We start from the raw sequence: 19645 nt of genomic DNA on the forward strand, positions 1-19645 counted from the left end.
TTTTTCCTGTGTAGAGTTGGTTTGTTGAATCAGAATTCAAAGTCCACATATTGACTTTTGTTGGTTTGACTTACTACTTTATTCAGTATAGTCTGGCACATTTTATGAAAACGCAGAATGGAGACAAAGTTACTCAGTAGAGTTTAGGTGACGTGATTAAATATAGTGCTCATATATGTGTGTACAAAGGGAAATGGATTCCTTTGTTTGAGGAGAGGGTTACCTTTAACCAACTTTTTCTGGAAAGTTCCCTTAAGATGGGGACTGTAAAGATGGGTATCCTAAAGTACAAGGAATCTCATTTCTCATGGTTGAAAGAGATCCACAGGTGTTGGCTAGACCCCAGCTGTATTGATTTATACAGTATTGTATTGGTTATATATCACCACAAAAATGCTGTTTAACAGACTACCTCAAAACTTAAAACATTAAATATTTATGTAGCCCATGAGTCTATAATCAGTGACTTAGGCTGAACTTGACTGGGTAGTCATTCCTGTCTCAGCTGGGCTCACTCACATGTCTTCCAGTCGGCTGGAGGCTGCTGAACTATGGCCTAGAAGGCTAGCCTGGCCATGTTCCCATGGTGGTAGCAGAGGTGCAAAAGTATCAAGCCCAGTCATACAAGCATTTTTTAAGCCTTCCCCTATGTCATATCTGCTACCGTCCTGTTAACCAAAGCCAGGTACATGGCCAGGTTCAGAGTCAGTGTATGATGGTACTTAGTTACGTAGCAAAGGGCACAGATGCAGGAAGGGTGAAGAGTTTTGGTCGTTAATGCAGTCATTCTGTGGCAGGTATTTACAGAAGATAACATTTTGTTAAAAGTGGTAGGATAATGATAACAGAGTTGGGGATTTCTTTGAGGGACAAATATATTGGATTGAGGTAAATTTAAGAAGGAAAGATTACTGGCACACTACTTTGTTGGGACTGGATGTCCATTTCAAATCAAAACCTTTGCAGAACTTGCCTGGTAGTCCAGTGGTTAAGAATCCTTCTTCCAATGCAGGGGGCACGGGTTTGATCCCTGGTGAGGGAACTAAGATCCCACATGCCATGGGGCAACTAAGCCCACGCGCTGCAATGACTGAGCCCGCACTCCACAACTAAGACCCAGTGCAGCCAAAGGCGAAAACAAAAACTTCTTTACTAATATTATTGGCCACACAGGCTGAGTACTTATTTTGTAGCCAAAGTAAAGACTGTGTTTATGTTATCATATGCTGTTAAAACAATAAGAATGAACTAGATTCCCACGATGATGGTGGTGGTGAGGAGGAGGCATATCAAAATGCAAGGCAAGAATTAATCCTAATGGAAAGACATGGACTAAGAGAGAAGGGTGCCATGCTTGTCTACTGAATATCAGTAATGTGCTGCGTGCATGTACAGGCACATTTTCTCGTTTCTCACAACTTTGTGAGATTATCCGTACTTCTCAGATGAGGAAGTAGATTCAGGTTACGTAATATGGCCAAAATTGCATGGCTGTCAATTGGTTTGGCAGTTGGACTCTAAAGCCATATCTTTGCTTTAAAGAACATCCTCCAGTTCATTTCTTTTACTCATGTTTGAGCGTATGCTATTTCTTGGGCATTGGAAATACAAAAATGGTATATAGATGTCTTTAAAGTGGTGTGATATATATAAAAGTAATGGTCATAGAAGATACAAAGATGCACAAAGGAGGGTATTGCCCTCTCTGCTTAAGTGTCTTAAGTGAGGGTAAGGTGTGGTGATTGATTGTTCACCAGTGCTTCACATAATAGACTCTTGAGTTGAATCTTACTGAATAGACAGACATACACTAGGCAGGTAAGGGAGGTAATAATGGACGACATCGCAGGAAGAGGGAGCAGTACGTGCAAAGTCACAGAGGAAGAAAACAACAGGGTAAATTTGGGAAACTATAAGTGTAGATTTGTTGTGAAGTTGGAGAACAGAAAGAGATAGTTTGGAAAGGTACAGAGAGCCAAATTGTGTACAAAAATGTATTTTATACTTGGAATGCACTGCCGGAGCAGAGGTTGAGAAGTAATAGTTACATTGAGATCAGTTGTACCCCTGAATTCACTGAAGTAAAGGCAGGCAGGCTCAAAACATCTTGATGTCCCACCAGTTCATTTATGATACGCTCAGAAAGCATTAGTTATACTCATATTGCCTTAGATAATTTATGTCTTTTTATGCAATATTTTGAACTTTGGTACATTCTGCTTTTTATTCATGATCTTTTCTGATTCTCTCCAGGCAGAACGTGTTCATGAGTTAAATGAAGAAATCGGTAAATTGTTGGCTAAGGTGGAACAGCTAGGAGCTGAAGGGAATGTGGAGGAATCCCAGAAAGTAATGGATGAAGTAGAGAAAGCACGGGCAAAGAAAAGAGAAGCAGAGGTAACTAAATTCTTTATGGTAGTTTATAGAGCCTTTGTGTCTGTACTTCTAAAGAACATACATTTGACTAGAAATTATTGAAAAATTTCTACTATTTCTACTATTAAAGGAAATTTAAACCAGTTTAAAAATATTTAACTAGTTTATATCATACTAATGGGTTGTATATCAAAATTAGTGGTTGTTTTGGAATTTAGAGTCATTGATCCTATTGAAATTTATAACTAGTAAATGAAATTAACTAAACTAGCTAGTCATACACAACAGTCTCACACACAATCCACACACGTGCAGTCTTCATATACATGGTCACTATGATACCCTACCCCCTACTCCATGGCCCATGCAACTATAGTATTCTCCCTTCTTACTTAGTACAGTCTGCTAACACATTGGGAGCCTCCTCTCATTCTTCCTCCACAGCACAGATCAAAATCTGATATCCTGCAGACAAAGTTCTATTTTGTTTGGTCCCCCTGATATTTTTTAGAAAATCGAATGCCTTTGGATGAAAGTGTACTCTCCTCTTTACCATAGTCTCCATTGTTCCTAACTGTATCACACCTGGGTTTAATTTTTTCTTACTATCTAGCCTTTTAAGGCAGAAGCTCAGATAATTGGTTTATTTTTTAATTTTATTGAAGTATAGTTTATTTACAATGTGTTAATTTCTGCTCTGTAGCAAAGTGACTCAGTTATACATATGTATTGTTTTCTATTCTGTTTTATCACAGGATATTGAATACAGTTCCCTGTGCTCTACAGTAGGACCTTGTTGTTTATGCATCCTATGTATACTAGTTTGCACCTGCTAATCCCAAGCTCCCAATCCTCCCTCCCCACACCCCTTAGATCATTGATTTTAGACCATTTAATGCTGTAAGTTTTCTTCTAAGCACGATGGTAGCTTAGAAGGTATGAAACAGATTTTCATATATTGTGTTTTTATTTTCATTCATTTCTAAATATTTGCTAATATTGCTTTGTGATTTCTTTTTTAACTTGTGGGTTTTGAAGGCATGTGTTTAGTTTTTACATATTTGGATTTGTTTTTTGTTTGTTCTTTTCAGATTTTTTCTGTTAATTTTAATTCAATTCTGTTGTGGTCAGAGAACATGTGTGTGATTTCAGTTTTCTTAAATATGTCAATACTTGTTTTGTGGCCCTGCATATGGTCTGTCTTGGTGAACTTTCCATCTGTACTTGAGAAGAATGATATTCTGCTGTGTTAAATGGAGTGTTCTATAAATGTCAATTGAGTCAAGGTAGTTAATAGATTTTTTCAAGTCTTCTGTATCCTATTGAGTTTTCTGCCTATGAGAGGAGCGTTGAAGTCTCTATAGTTGTGGATTTGTTTATTTATGCTTTTCATTTTGTCAGTTTTTGTTTTATTTTGAAGCTCTGTTATTAGGCTAATAGACATTTAGGAGTGTTGTATCTTTTGATTAATTTAACCCTTCATTATTTTGACATGTCCTTCTCTGTCCCTGTTAATGTCCCTTGTTTTGAAATCTCCTTTATCTTACGTTAATAAAAGACTCTCCAGCTTTCTTCATAAGTTAAGTTGTGTACTATAAACCCTAGAGAAACCACTGGAGGGGAGAAAAGAGTTATAACTAATAGTAGCAATAAAATGGAATCCTAAAAAATACTTAATCCAAAAGAAAGGCAGGAGAAAAGGAACAAACAACAGATTGGACATATAGAAAATAAATAGTGGGATGGTAGACTTAAACCCAGTGTACCAATAATTACATTAAATGTAAATGGTCTCAACAATCCAATTAAAAAGCAGAGATTGTGAGACTAGATTTAAAACAAAACAAAACAACAACAAAAAACCCCCACAAGACTTAGCTATATACTAGCTACAAGAAACCCACTCTAAATACAAAGACACAGAGTAAAGGTTCTAGGCTGGGAAAAGATATACCAAGTAGCCATTCTAGATAGTTTTAATGTCTTAATATTAGGATTTCTTGAAATGTAGTTAATATCAATCCAGAAAATAAATACTATGAATTTTAAAATACACAAAGTATTTTATAGCTAGTTTATTTCCCCAGAAGACTCTTGGGTAATGAAGCCAGCAATCATTATTACTTTCCTTCCATATATTGGAGTTTTCATAAAACTTCATATTATATATACTTGGTGATTTACTAGTATTACCCAGCAGCTCAATATTGTTAGCCTGTTATGTATTATCAGTTGATTTTTACTTAGGACAGTGCATTAAAATGTTTACTTTCCTATTATAGATTGTGTTCAACTGTACGTAATAGGAAACTTAACTTACAATGACTGAACCAAAGAAGGGTTTTGTTTTTCTCATTTAATAAATACTTGAGGTTAGGAAGCCTGGGGCTGGTACAGTAGCTCCATGATGCCATCTAGCATACAAGCTACTTCTAACTTTAAGTGCAGCCATCCTTACTATGTGGATTCATCTTTATGCTTATCAGTTTGTGGTAGCACTATGGCCACTAAGCCTAAAGCCTTTCCTCTATGCGTAAGTAGAAAGAGGAGGAATAACAAGGCACAAAAGTTGAGTTGACTCGTCTTGTGTGTTGTGTTTTCAGTTTTCCTTTTTAAAATTTTTTTATTTTGAAATATTTTAAGAAAAGTTAACACATCGTGTGAAGAATTCCCCTATGTCCTTCACCCAGACTCTTCAACATTTTACCACATTTGCTTTATCATTTTCTTCCTACATGAGTGTGTGTGTATATTTTAACTGTTTGACAATAAGTTATAAATATGCTGCCTCTTTATCCCTAGATACTTCAATGTGTATTTCTTAAAAACAAGGATATTTTATTATATAACCACAGTACAGTTATCTGAATTAAGAAGTAACATTGATACAGTACTATTAATTAATCTGAAGACTTTGTTCAGTTTTTGCCAGTTGTCCCAATAATGTTCGTTTTGAGAAAAGAAAATTTTTTTTGTTTAAGATCCAGTCCAGGATCACGTATTGCATTTAGTTATGTTTCTCTAGAGTCTAATATAATCTGGTACCTCAGTCTTTGTTTTACATGATCTTGACAGTTTTGAAAAGTATAGGCTAGTTATTCTGTAAAATGTCCTTCATTTTGGATTTGTCTAATATTTCTCTCTCATTAGATTTTTGAGAGGAATACCACTGAAATAATGCTACAGCCTTATCAAAAGGCATGTGTTAGTGGTTTGTTCATTTCTGGTGATGTTACCTATTTTTCCACTGTGAAGTTACTGTGTTTCCCTTTTGTAATTAATAAGTGTCTTGGTATTGACATTGTAAGTATTCTGTTTTCCATTGCTTCTTGATCCACAGGTTATAGCAGCTGTTGATGATTTTCGTCTGAATCTGTTGACTCCTTTTTAAAGAACTTTCCTGTAGATTCTGTCAAGCAGTGTCCACTTATATCTCCTTAGCAAAAGCTACATGGAAGCTTGGAAATGTAATGTTTTTAGCTGGCCATGCTGCTGCCTCAAACAAAAATCAGAATCCTGTTAATAAGGAAAAAGAGTAGAGTGGATACGCAAATCCACTAATAATTATTATTTCATTAATGAACTTAATATAAATAAAATGATTTGAGTACAAGACATCTTAATCTCCATAAGACACCTTTCATCTTTGTCTTTAGAGCTACTCTGTTTGATGGGAAGTCTTATCATTTGTACGCCCTGTCTGCATTTACATAGGGGGGGAATGATATGTGGGCAGGAAGGCAGTGGAAGGAAGCTGTAATAGTATGGAAGACATGCAGTCCTTTTCCCAAAGCATGAGCGACTGCTGCTTCCTTGATCCTTCACTGATGTATACTTTTGGGGTTGCTACATCTCATTTTTAACGAAAATTATAGAAAACAGAACATTGAGAAAGCCTTTTAAGAAAGTTGTATCATGTTACTGTTATGGTATTTCTTGACAAAAGAGGCTCTGATCTTTCATTTCCAATGGAGAAGTCCCGAGGACAGAGGATTGGGGTAATGGGGAATCTGTAATATTTGTGACAAAATAGTCATGCTTTTGTGTGTTCATTAGAAACATTTTTGGTATAAACATAGTGTATTTTGTGTAATTGTATGATTTTAATGCAGTTTATATGAACATTGTTTCTGTCACTTTTGTTTAGGAAGTTTATCGGAATTCTATGCCAGCTTCCAGTTTCCAGCAGCAGAAACTTCGAGTCTGTGAAGTTTGCTCTGCCTATTTAGGTCTTCATGATAATGACAGACGACTGGCTGATCATTTTGGGGGTAAACTGCACCTGGGATTTATTGAAATAAGAGAGAAGCTTGAAGAATTAAAGGTACATTGGTAAATTAATATCCCTCACTTCATCCAGTATAGCCACTCATTCTTTTGATCTGTGTAAGTTGTCTTTTTGTGTAGTATTCTTGATTGTGATTCAAGACTATTCTTTTTTTTTTTTTTCAAGACTATTCTTAACTGTGATTCTGTTAACAATTCATACTGAATAGTGTAGGATTGTAAATGGAAATACCAGCTTGTTTAATGGATGATATCTGAGAAACAGACTTTAAAAATCCTCTTACTCTGGGAGGAAGTACTATTTTGTCTTGGATACGATGTTGAATTAGGGAGGAACCTTGCAAACTGGGTTCTAAAATAATGCCTAAAATTTCCAGTGATACTTTCTTTTTTTAATAAAACGAATAGTAATTTAGTATGATGTTTACTTTAAAGGAAGATTGAAAAAATGATCCAATATTTATTTGAAATATTTTGCAGTTCACTAAATAGCAAACTGGTAGGACCTCTAGTTTTATGCTTTTGCCCCCATTTCAGAAAGGACTTAGAAACCAATTTTTTAAAAAGGACAATCACTGTCGATTAAATATATAGGCTGTTGTGAGAAAGGCAACACAGCTCTTACTCGTCTGCTGAGTTCTGAGAAGATAAGCAAACAAAAAAAAGGTTATTTCTAAAGAGGTGAACATAAGCAGAGTCAATGGAAAGGATCAATTTACTTTTCAACAATCTGATGTGGCTAGTTTTTTAAAAGAATGGTGGCACTGTAGCATTTTGTCATGAACTGAGGACTGTCTGAAAGATGGGAAACACTGGGAAGTGACTTTTTGTGCAGTTATCACTGAAATTAACCCAGGATCCATAGTTTGACATTTAAAATAATGTGGAATCACAATCACCTAGACACGTCTCCATATTTGTAGTTAACTGTGAGCTCGTCTCAGTATTTGGAGTAGCTAGGATGACCTTGGGTAAAGTTTTTGAAATTACAAAGAGAGTTTCACTATAGCAAATGATTGTTTGGATTGAAGTTAAAACTCAAAAATGGTACCTAATTGGGAACCTTTGCAAATATAGACCTAGCAACAGAACTGTTTAGCATTTCACTGGTACTTTTTAAAAGCAGCAGCCTCAGGATTGTAACTAGAAGTCAACAGAAGACATTTCTATATTGGAAATCTTTAAAGAGTTTAGAATTCAGAAGACGTTAAGAGGAGAAAAATCTCGTGAAAGTGACTTTGAAATATTAAGAAGTCATGGAGAAACATGAAATTTTATATGGAAGGGGGGAAAGAGTTTGGAAACCAGACTTGTAAGCTTAATGATTATACCTGACAAATCTTCAAAATGAATTCTTATTAAAAACTTTTTAATGTTAGATATGGTAAAGTTTAGGATAATGCTCACTAAGAATGGGCCCAGTAAATAATGCTTCTCATTTGGTATTATTTGAACTGTCATTGTTTTTTAAGAGAGTTGTAGCTGAGAAGCAGGAGAAAAGAAACCAGGAACGCCTGAAAAGAAGAGAAGAAAGGGAGAGAGAAGAAAGGGAGAAGCTGAGGAGGTATGGAGTAATTGAGTAGTCCAAGTATCTGAAGTTGAACATCCCTGGTTCTAAAAAGAGATGTGATTATACAAGGTTGTAGATGTTAATAAATCTGGACATGAGAAATTTGTTTACTCTTAAAAATATTACCATGTGAAACAATGTTTATTCAAGTATGTTAACTTATGGCTGTTTAAGTTAAGGAGATTTCCTTCAAAATGTATGGAAGAGGGAATAATGATTGCTTCACATCTGTATGTTTAGTAAGATATATAACAAGGCCCTTTTCTAGCCCTCTGATTTTCATAATGGGCTAGCTTTGTACCAGGCTGGCATGGAACTATTTTATGATATATACTTGTTGATAGAAGTTTTGGGTATTTTTTTGTCCGCTTCTTTCATTGATTATTTTACATTGTACTTCGATTCTGTATTTCTTCAGTTTAGGAGCTATAAACTGTTAAAATTTTTATTCGTTTATTAATAGCTAAATGTGCACAATTCTTTTTATATTGACATTAGTTGATAAAATCATATTCTTCATATTTAGAATGTTTACATGTTCTGGGTCACTTTTACACATTGGCAGCAGGTTGTGTGGCATCATGTTTATAAATTCAGCAATTTTCAGATGGGAGGGGTATGCCACAAAACATTTACGTGTAGTTCTAACTTAATAGTGTTCCCTTAATTGTATTACGTATCTCTGAAATTTAAATACCTTCTCTTCAGCAGATGTCCCTAAATTAATTAAAATCTTTGATAATACAGGACTAGGTTATGTCAGCTGCTTTCAAGCTTTGATCCTGTTACACTCAGTGTATTTCAGGACATTTAAACTGACTTCATTTGTGTTACATGGCTTGTAACAGGTAATCTTTTTGCACTGTAATGACAAAACAAAACAAAGCTACATATGGACATGTTCCTGTTTAGAGGAACTACTGTCATTCTTCCGTTGATATATATGTTCTTCATTTCCTGGTAAATTTTACCTCAGAGCTTTATCTCTGTTCTCTTTTGTGTATACTAAGTTTCTGTGGAAATATTGCCCAGTATTGTAATATTTAAGATAATATGAATGGTATTTGAAATCTCAGTTGAAGCTAAAATTCAACAGAATATAGTGCCACTAGTATAAACTATTGAACTGAGGTGATAGTCAAATGAAAAACAAAATTCTTTGCAGGACTACATTTTCACATATGTAAAGTTAATGAGAAAGTACATCACATCTTACTTCTTTAATGACAAATGGCAAATTGCCTTTAACATTAGTTATAAAATGTTAACACTGTTTCAGAAATGGACCTAAGTATGGAAGATGAGGAAATTACTAGTAAGTAGAAAATGACACACAAAATGGGATTCCACCTATGGTATTGAAAAGGATAATGATAAAAATTACTGTCACTTGATGCTTATGATGTGTCAGCCACTGCACTAAGAATTTACCTATATTCATCTAATACTTGAAAGCCCCCTGTGAAATTGTTATTACTATCCCTCTTTTGCAAATGACAGACTAAGCTGAGGGAAGATACATAATCTGCCCAGGTCACACAGATAGTGAGTGATGGAAACAGTTAAGATTTACATCAGGCTGAATCCGAAGTCATGCTGCAACCATGGTATATATTCTCCACCAAAAACCCCCTGTGACTGACTTCCTAGTAACCGTAACGTTAGCTATTACTATCTGTTGAGCTTTAATTATGTGCTAGGAAATATGAAGAGTACTTTATATAAGAGTATTGTGTGTCATATTAAGAAACATTGTATGATTGAATTGAGTGTTCTAGGGATTATAGTGTGAGGTGATAATTACAAAGTATTGTCTCACAGATCAGAAATTTTATTCTGTTCCCAGAGGGAAAGAAGAAATGACAGAGATAAAAATAACGAATTTTTTCCAGGCTAGGAGGTGGTTTTTGGAGATTTAGTGAGTTGTGTTGTGTTTTAGTCTTCTAGGAGCATATTCTTTTTTTTTAGAGCCGGTAGCCTAGGTAAGGGGTATGCCAGAGTGGGGAAGTCTGTAAAGTTTGTGGTGCCTTTTGGAAAAATTTGTGTACATACATACAAGACTTATATTTATAAAACTAATACAAAAATTAGAAATGAGGATGTAATTTTAACAGTACATTGTACCTTTTCTTCCTTTTTTATAGTTACTTTTCTAAAAATAGATTTTTTTTTTTTTAGGTCTCGATCACATAGCAAGAATCCTAAAAGGTAGGTATTATACAAGATAAGTTGTGAAGCTGTGTTTTCCAAAGGTAGTTTTTATAGATTAAATATCTTTCTTAAAATGAGTAATTAGTACTCTTAATTCTTTCGTAGCTCACATTTGAGCAGTGTCATTTGAGAAGTTGGTCAGAAGATACTCATGAGCTACAATTTAGTTTTATCAGAGTAAAATCACAAAGTGCCCTGGAGTATAGAGAAAGCTAAAAATATTTCAGAGCATTTTATTAAAATCTTTAGAAGCTCAGAGTAAACATGTGACGGGATTTATTTTTAAAAATCAGTTTGGGTCGTACATTTAAGAAACACATTCTGAGAGGTTGTACCTGTTCAAAATATAAATAGTTGGATACATTTTGAATGAGGGAATCCATTTAATTAAGGGGGAAACGAAAATGTTTGTTTGCACCCAATCTAGACTTTGAGTTTATTACTTCTCCCCTTGTACAGTGATCCCAAAAAGCTTTGAAGGGGCATTTTTAAAATGCCCCTTTAAATAGAAAGAGGACAAGATAACACTTTGTTTTGACCTTTGGCACTAATACTTGTGGGCTTTGAAGCCTTTTTTTTAAATACAGTTTTTACTAGTTTCTGACAATTTTTCTCTTTCTAAGGTGAGGAAACATGGTGCACTTCATCCTTCTTAGTTCTTCACTTGCTGTTCTCTCATTCCTGTCTTGAGCCTTTTTTTTTTTTTTAATAAATTTATTTTTGGCTGGGTTGGGTCTTTGTTGCTGCGCGCGGGCTACTCTTCGTTGTGGTGTGCGGGCTTCTCATTGTGGTGGCTTCTCTTTGTTGCCGAGCACGGGCTCTAGGCGTGTGGGCTTCAGTAGTTGTGGCATGCGGGCTCAGTAGTTGTGGCTCTTGGGCTCTAGAGCACAGGTTCAGTAGTTTGGGCTCTAGAGCACAGGTTCAGTAGTTGTGGCGCACGGGCTTAGTTGCTCGGCAGCATGTGGGAACTTCCCAGACCAGGGCTCGAACCCGTGTCCCCTGCATTGGCAGGTGGATTCTTAACCACTGCATCACCAGGGAAGTCCCCTGAGCCTTTCTCAAATGAGTCCATGCCTACGCACAGTGCCCTTAGTTTTTTCAAATCCTACCATTCCTTATTCAAATCACATCTTCTTTTTTGAAACCTTCTGAGTATTCTTGACTCTGAACAGTAACTGTTTCTCAAGAACTTTTTCCCTGTAAACTAGAGCATTTGTTGTTATGAAAGAAAAACCTTATGTTTCTATTAGATGTCCTACTACTTTTTAGCATCTTGCAGCAGTATTTCTGCTTTAAAACACGAAAAAACTAAGGCATGAAACAGGACCAGTTGTGTCAACTAACTTATATTGTTGTTGAGTTTTTCAATCCAGGATGAGAAGTAGAAATATTAAATGACAATACTGTTCTTTTTTACCGGTTGGTTAATGCAAGCTTCTCCCTTTGTTGAAGAGAGATTTAAATTCTTTGTACATAGAACATCTTTAGATATTCAGGCCAGAAATTTAATTTCTATTACTCTAGTCCAAGCCACTTCTTACCTCACTATTTACAATAGCCTCTGAAGCAATTTCTTTTTTTTTTTTTTTTTTGCGGTATGCAGGCCTCTCACTGTTGTGGCCCCTCCCGCTGCGGAGCACAGGCTCCGGACGCGCAGGCCCAGCGGCCATGGCTCACGGGCCCAGCCGCTCCGCGGCATGTGGGATCTTCCCAGACCGGGGCACGAACCCGCGTCCCCTGCATCGGCAGGCGGACTCTCAACCACTGCGCCACCAGGGAAGCCCTGAAGCAATTTCTTAATTTCTGTTTCTGTTGTCCACTTTCCTTCGCCTCAGTCTGTTTTTTACACATCGGCCAGAATGAGTTCTTTAAAAAGTGAAATAAATCATATCAGCCCTGTCTTCAAACCCTCTAAAGGTCTTCCATTTCATTCACAGAAGTTGAAATCCTCACCATGGCTTTATAGAGTGATCAGTGTGCCCTGGGGTAGTTACAGTTTATTTCTTAGCATATTTATTACTAGCTCCCCCTTTCCCTCTGTATAATTTAATGTTGAGAGCATCCTGGTTTGAGTGACAAAGTACTTGGTCATCCTGCTTGTTAGACTCCTGATATTACTCTGCCTTGCTAATTTCATTGCAGCCAAAAGGGTTTCTTCTATTGACATGTTGAACTTTCTCTCACCTTAGGGCCTTTGCACCCATGTTCCCTCTACCTGAAGCAGTCTTCTCTGAGCTGGCTGATGAGCTGATTTCCTTACTTCATTTCATCTTTGCTTAAATGTGATTTTATAAGAAAAGCCTTTCCTGCTTATTCGATACAAAAGATGACCACCTCCTTTTGTTCTACATTTTTACCCTTCATTATTCCCTGACCTATCTTTATTTACTGCCTACGTATCTGTGTAGGCCTCGTTCCAGAGTATAAGCTCCCTGAGGTTAAGGACTGTATTTGCTGCTCAGTCTCCCCAGTTCCTAGAGCAGCGCAGTAGGCACCCAGTAAATGGTGTTACTAGACAACTAGTAAAATGAAATTACGCGCTGGGAGAAATAATTTGTTATACTAGCTCAAAGTGAGTGATAAAAGAAAATATCATTTGATAAAAACTTTGTATGGAATGAATTTTATCTTTTCCCTCTGTTTCTTTTCAGAAATATTTAATTGTGAAAGTACTCTATTTAGCTGTGGTTGTTACATCATCTGAATAATGTGCTTTTGAACTCACTCTTCTCATAATTTGATTAAATACCTCATTCTTTAAAGTGACTTAAAATTTTTAAAAGAGCTTTACTGAGGTTTAATTTACACTCCATACCATAAGTTTACCCATTTAAGTGTGCTGGTTAATGACTTTCAGTAAATTTAAAGTTGTACAGCTGTCACAATCCAGTTTAGAATGTTTCCATCACTTTGAAAGTGGCTGTTAACAAAATTCATACCTTTCTTCCCCGTTGTTTTCCCTTAAATGTTTTACGTCCTCTATATATGCCATCCTCATCCTGGCCGCAGACACAATACACAAGTTAGTTTTGTGACCCAGCGGAGGCTACAGAAGTGTTTTTCCTTCTCTGTACACCTACAGAAAGTAAATACTTTTTTTTTTTTGCAGTTAAAGTTCTCTAAAATGATTTATGCATGTTAATTTTTTCCTCCCAAATAAATTATATACTACTTGAATAGAGAACTGTCTTAACTGTTTTGATTACACTGACAAGGCACATTGTGGGCATTTAAACTTATTTCAATGGTCATATAACCTTTTCAATTCAGCAAGTTAGTAACTTTATCCTAAACAATATTCTTTATCATGTGTCTCCTTTCTGTCCATGTTCATCAGGTACATACTTTGTTTCTAAAGTGTACTAAAAATCTTAGAAGTTTAAATGAAATTGTCCTTAAAGCATCTAGATAATACAATCCCTGGCATGTAGTAGTGTTACAGATTGTTTCCTTCGTAAAAAATATTACTGATGTAAATTTATATAACACTGATTGACCTCTGAGAACTACTGTTTAATTTTTTTTTAACTGTTTAATTTTTATTTCAAAATTCTAGTATGTAGTTATTAATATACCAGCCATTCATTTTAGCATAGATTTAGCTGATTTGAAATAGTATTGGCGTTAAATAAGGCTACTGAGGGATAGTTTCTCTTTAAAGAGGAGGCTTTAGTAAATGAGAAATGTAGTGCCAACAAAGCTAAAAACTAACTATCTTTTGTAGATCCAGATCCAGAGAGCATCGCAGACATAGGTCTCGCTCCATGTCACGGGAACGGAAAAGGAGAACTCGATCCAAATCCCGGGAGAAACGCCATCGCCACAGGTCCCGCTCCAGCAGCCGTAGTCGCAGCCGCAGCCACCAGAGAAGTGGGCACAGTTCTAGAGACAGGAGCAGAGAGCGATCCAGGAGGAGGTACTGAGGTCCATAGGAGGATATGGAACTACCTTTACAGTTTAGACTTGGAATACTGGTGGTTTGAACTTGGCATCTGCTAATTTGTACACATTTGTGTGTGAGTGTATAACATTTTTTTTCCTGAATATATGGGTAGTTCAGAAAGAATATACTTATGAGCAAGAGTAAGAAATTGGAACCAATCTGTGCAGAGGTTATTGCTTTTCTCTGCTTAGTGTGTCTTGGGAAAAAGTACTTTATGGGCAAATAATTTTAGGTACCAGTACTGTTAGAGCTTTTCCAGTATGTATTGGTGAATTAGGGACTCTGAGAAGTCCTTTCATTAAGAGTTGTCTGACTTACTGTTTTCTGAACTTCTTTGAGCTGGTGTACTTTTTCAGAGCAGACATTCAGTATATTCTTGTTTATTCTGCACTGTAGATATGCATTGTTATATAGTTAGTTGGGCAGGGCAGGGCAGGTTCAGAATTTTAAAGGAAGTTAGACGTCATTGGCATGAAAATTCAAAACGTGCAAGGAGAGCAGACCCAGGGTGAGGTATGTTTTAAGGACTTGAATATCTAATCAGGACAAAGGATTAGAATGTGGTGGAGCCTTAAGCACTCATGGTCTGTATAGACCAAGCTCCCCAAACTTCTCAGGTCCCATTATGGCCCTTAAGCCAGGTCATTTCTATGGAACAGAAACATTTTTTGAGTGCCTAGTATCTACTAATCTTAAGTTTTCTGTGGATTACTCCACATAAAGTTCGTGATAAATTTTTAACAGCTTTCTGCAGATTTTGTTTTTTTTCCCCCTCAGCTAGCCTTTCCCTGAAACTGCTCACAAACTGCGTTGGATATAATAGGCTCTTTTATTTATTCCTTATATTCTTGCCTTGTTCCAAGTAGGTTCCCTCCCCCACCCCCAGCTTTACTGAGGCATAATTGACAAAGTAAGTTGTAAGACATGGAAAGTGCGCATTGTGGTAATTTGCTCTACATAGACATTGTGAAAGGATTCCTTCCATCTAGTTAATTAACACCTCCATCACCTCACATATATTTTTATTGTTTTTGGTGAGAACATTTAAGTTCCACTCTTAGAAAACCAAGTAGTTCTTCAGGAGACTTTAAATCAGTAATAATTGTATACCTTCTACTGTATTAAAAAATAAGTATAATGTAGTTGAGCAGCTTTAGTCGAGTGAGTTAGGACACAGGACTAATAACATCTTTGATAATAATGAGCACTGACAAAGTGCTAAACTGGATATCAGAGTAAATAATACAGGAGATTAGGTGAGGGAAGTACCAGAGTAACAACAACAACAAAAAAAACGGCTTCAGGGAATAGCCTAAAACCTAGAGTGGGTATAATCCAATTGATAAAACCAGGTAGGAAAAATATTCTGGGTATTATAGGCAAATGCAGAGAATGAGCAGGGAATTGATGAGGGCAGAGCTCCGCATGGTGTGAATTCTAGGCCACTTATCTCATTCTTAAAACTAGGCACACAGTACAGTGTCCAGAAAAATACATTTAAAACAATTCTTCAGGAATCTTACCTGCACTGTAAATTTTAAGAATCATTTTGCTGGTTGATAGGTCTAGATAATTTCTCTTGTCAGCTTGGCTACCTGTCATTTTTTCTGATGTCTCTGAACTCTTAAATGTCATTTTTGGTGGTAGGGATGGAGAGATGGGCATGAAGTCTCCTCTTCTGGGACCTAGTCCCTAAGGTTTCCTCTGTTAATCAAGACATATAGGAAATTTTTCCACCATACCGCCTGACACCCCTCATCTAGTATTTTCAGCATGTTAATAAAGAGGATTATTTTTGTAAAATTATTCTGTTCCCAAGAGCACTTCTAATCTTGATACTCAAATTACTTTTTCAAAGCAGTATTTTGTTTTTTGCCAAAAATTAGCAGACAATTGCTACTACCATCTACAGTTACTGTATAAAAGAGAATATAAAGTTATTCCTACATAGTAGTTGAGTTTAAATTTCAAGGTAAGCCCCAGTTAAAGGTCTTTTATAACTTGCCGTTCTCCTGCTCCAACTGTGAGATACTGGTCTCCAATATAAGTAGATTCTCCTTGTGGCCTTTCCGGGTAACAGTTACCCTTGGTAAATGAGGACCGTTTGCATTTTTCTGCTGCGTTCAGACACATACAATGCAGACTTCAGAGTCAGACTACTTGGATGAAAGTGGCCTTGGCCAAATTATCTAATTAGCCCTCCTGTCTTTCCTTATCTACTTAGTAGAAGGGTGCCTGCTTTGTCAGGATTATTGATAGTTTGAGTGAAATACTGAGTGAAAACTGCTTCTGTAATAAGGACACTGTAATCTCTGGCAGAATACTAGTTGATACTTAGTTTGTTCTTATTTCTCTGGGACTTACCAGCAATGCGTGTCCTTATTCTTAGGCATCATCTCAGTCGTCTCTCTTCATATTCCATTCCTACAAAGACATGGATAGGAATGTGCACTGTATGATTTAACACATTATTTTTAAATTAAACTTATTAAAACCTTAATTAAGTAGAATGCCAGAAATTGACATTTAATTTTGGTTTAATCCTTTTTAACTGTATTTCTAAAACTGGGTAGTAGGGTAGTACTTTTTCCCCTGCCTTAGAAGTTGAAAGTATTACTTAATCAGACCTCAGATCCTAATTCTGAATGTGGGTTAAGTGAGAGAATTATGTAAAAGTACCATGTCACCCGTGAAGAACCAAATAAATGTAATATGTTACTGATTTATTCTAGATGTTGAAGGTATAGAAGATTCCATATTAATTCTGATCCCCTAATGTCCTTTGGGTTTCCTTTTGATTGAATCTCTGGTATGAGCTTATTACCTTTCTTCTTGACTTGGGTATGGGAATGGAAAGGTGGTATTAAACAGTTACAGTTAATCAAGGTTTATTACAGTGTGATCATCTTTCTCTGTATCTTTTTCTGTCGGTGGAATGAGCTAACTCCGCAGGAATAAAGCAGAGTTTTAAATAATAAATGGTTGCTCAAAGCCATATCATTGAGTAGTTCTCTTACCTGAGTGTTGGCAAACTTGCCTGCAGGCCACATGTGGCTCCACAGCCTGTTTTTATACAGCCAGGGAGCTATGGATGATGGTTTTTATATTAAGGGGTTGACAAAAAGAAAAGGAAGAGTATCCCACACTCACATGACCTGCAACACCTAAAATATTTATCCCTCTGGGCAGACAGCAAAGAGGAAAGGGTTCCTGACCCCTGTCCTAAGACTGATTTCCATCTTGAGTGGGAATCTACATTCTATTGTATATTCTTAAAGCATTGGATAACATCTTTAAGGTATTGTCTATATATTATTTTTATATTAAATATGTTTGCTATGAACTGGAGAAGCTTTAGGGTTGCCTCGAAGATAGATAATGAGAATGTCCTGTAAATCATTTTGGCTTATGGTTTTTGACCCTTAGCTATTTGTCTTCGTCCATCTCCTTGTTTTAGTACCCTTGTCAAATACAGTAGTGCTCTTTTCTTGGATGCATTCTGTATCTTCAGCTAATCAGTACCTTAATATTTATCCGATTCTTTCATTTGGATTTTGGGTTTCCCAACACATTTTGCTCCTCAAATTAATATTTTTCAGATCCTCAAAAGAGAGATTCAGAGAACAAGACTTAGCATCACGTGACAGAGACAGGAATTCAAGAGACAGATCACCTCGTGACAGAGATCGAAAAGATAAGAAGCGGTCCTATGAGAGCGCTAATGGCAGATCAGAAGACAGGAGGAGCTCTGAAGAGCGCGAAGCAGGGGAGATATAATTAGCTGTGTACATATCCTCAATCCTTAAGCTTCCTCTGGAGTTACATACTATTGTTTAGTTTACAGCTGTTCAGGGTGACACAGTGAGCAGTTCCAGACACCGATCCAGCTAGGCTAGGTGTATAGCATCTAACTTGATCTGAACTTGTTTTCTTTGATGAAGCCTAAAACTACATCCATAGTTTCTGGTGAACTTGTAATACACTTCTGAAAGTACAGTTTTATATAATAAGTTGCTGATGTCTTTATTCTTTCTAGTAGGAGTGATAGTGAATGAATTGTGTTACTTGCCTTGGGATTTTTTGAACATTTGTAAAATGCTGTCTTCCTTTCTTGTCCAAAAAACAGAAACTTTGGGAATTTCTTTTTAATCCTTCTTCCTTTGACTCCGTATCCCCTGATACCTCTACCCTCTAACTGTAAGAGAAAGGGGTGCAGGGAAGCAATATAACTTCTGTTCTAAGGTTCTATTCCCATTATTAATTACTAGCTGATTACAGTTCAGAACATTTATACTGGAATGTGTGCTGGAGAAATTTAAAGTACCGGGAGTTTTGTTTGTCTAACGGTGCCTATTTTAGAGTGGGAGGTTGAACAGCTGTTGCATTACATGCTTTGCTTTTTTATTGAAATTTTGAAATCAAACATGTCTTGATTTTTCTGTTCTATTGAATAGCTATGTTCAGGATGTTTTGAGATGGGGGGTGGGGGCAGGGACTCTTTCATAAGCACTTCTTGTTTTATTTTGTTTGTGTGGAGTATAAAGATTACACCCTTATTGTAAAAAATAATAAAATGAAAATCACCACCACCATTAAACTGTAACTTGTCTAGTAAATTGTCACTAGAACTACTTGCTGTGGCCATTTCTATTCTGTTACTAATAGTGCCTTACTGTGCAAGGCACCAAAGGAAATAAATATATACTTACAGATGCAAGATGAATTGTTGCTCCACCTGGGCCCTTGCTGGCTGTATTCCAGCTACTTCAGGACTGTCTGTAACAACCGCTGTAGAGAAGGACCAGACCTGCAGAAGAAATTGAGTTTGTTTTGTTTTTCTTCACATTGAGCAAATTGAAATAAAAACATGGTGTAACCAGTGTAATGAGACTAACGATTTCTGCATTGAAAAGCTATATACCCACTCGTGTTTAAACAGTAGTTAAAACTTGAGATTCTTGAAAAACAAGAATATAATGAAATAAGGGTCTGTGAGTGAGTATAGTTAAGAGCCTTTCAAGGACTATTTCTATCTTTAGTTCCGTAAGTTTTAACAAATTTGATGTGACAGGAACGTAAGCCTCAGAAACTGAAACTAATCATTTTAAGTGACATCAGATTTACATCTAAAGGGGACAAACCTCACGTTCCCAGCTTACCAAGTTGTGCCTCATTAAATGAGGTTTTCCTGCCATATTTGGTTCCACACATTCAGTTCATACAGTTTTATCGGAGACCCAGCTGCATCAGTACCCATT

The 19645-nt window shown here is 36.4% G+C and overlaps 1 protein-coding gene and 1 long non-coding RNA gene across 19 annotated transcripts in view; one reads left to right on the forward strand and one right to left on the reverse strand.

Moving 5' to 3' along the window:
- LUC7L2 (LUC7 like 2, pre-mRNA splicing factor) overlaps positions 1-19272 on the forward strand; it is a 57538-nt gene extending 38266 nt beyond the window's left edge. For 15 of the 18 annotated variants that reach the window (XM_067747161.1, XM_067747162.1, XM_067747165.1 and 12 more), the window contains 6 exons: positions 2254-2397; positions 6524-6700; positions 8136-8227; positions 10412-10441; positions 14169-14360; positions 17987-19272. In XM_067747161.1, the coding sequence (XP_067603262.1) occupies positions 2254-2397; positions 6524-6700; positions 8136-8227; positions 10412-10441; positions 14169-14360; positions 17987-18164 (813 nt within the window). In that variant the 3' untranslated portion in view covers positions 18165-19272. Of the gene's footprint in view, positions 1-2253; positions 2398-6523; positions 6701-8135; positions 8228-10411; positions 10442-12047; positions 12363-14168; positions 14461-17986 lie in introns of those variants that run through there. The other 3 variants (XR_010945646.1, XM_067747164.1, XM_067747172.1) reach the window with 3 other exon arrangements.
- On the reverse strand, positions 12230-17951 carry LOC137229370 (uncharacterized). Its single transcript, XR_010945649.1, has 3 exons — positions 16752-17951; positions 13384-16091; positions 12230-12310 (listed from the first exon to the last, which is right to left on the reverse strand). It is a non-coding gene; the product is annotated as an uncharacterized lncRNA (long non-coding RNA).
- Positions 19273-19645: the final 373 nt, after the last annotated feature.

Source organism: Pseudorca crassidens, chromosome 8 (genome assembly GCF_039906515.1).
Source record: "Pseudorca crassidens isolate mPseCra1 chromosome 8, mPseCra1.hap1, whole genome shotgun sequence".
NCBI classification, from domain to species: Eukaryota; Metazoa; Chordata; class Mammalia; order Artiodactyla; family Delphinidae; genus Pseudorca; species Pseudorca crassidens.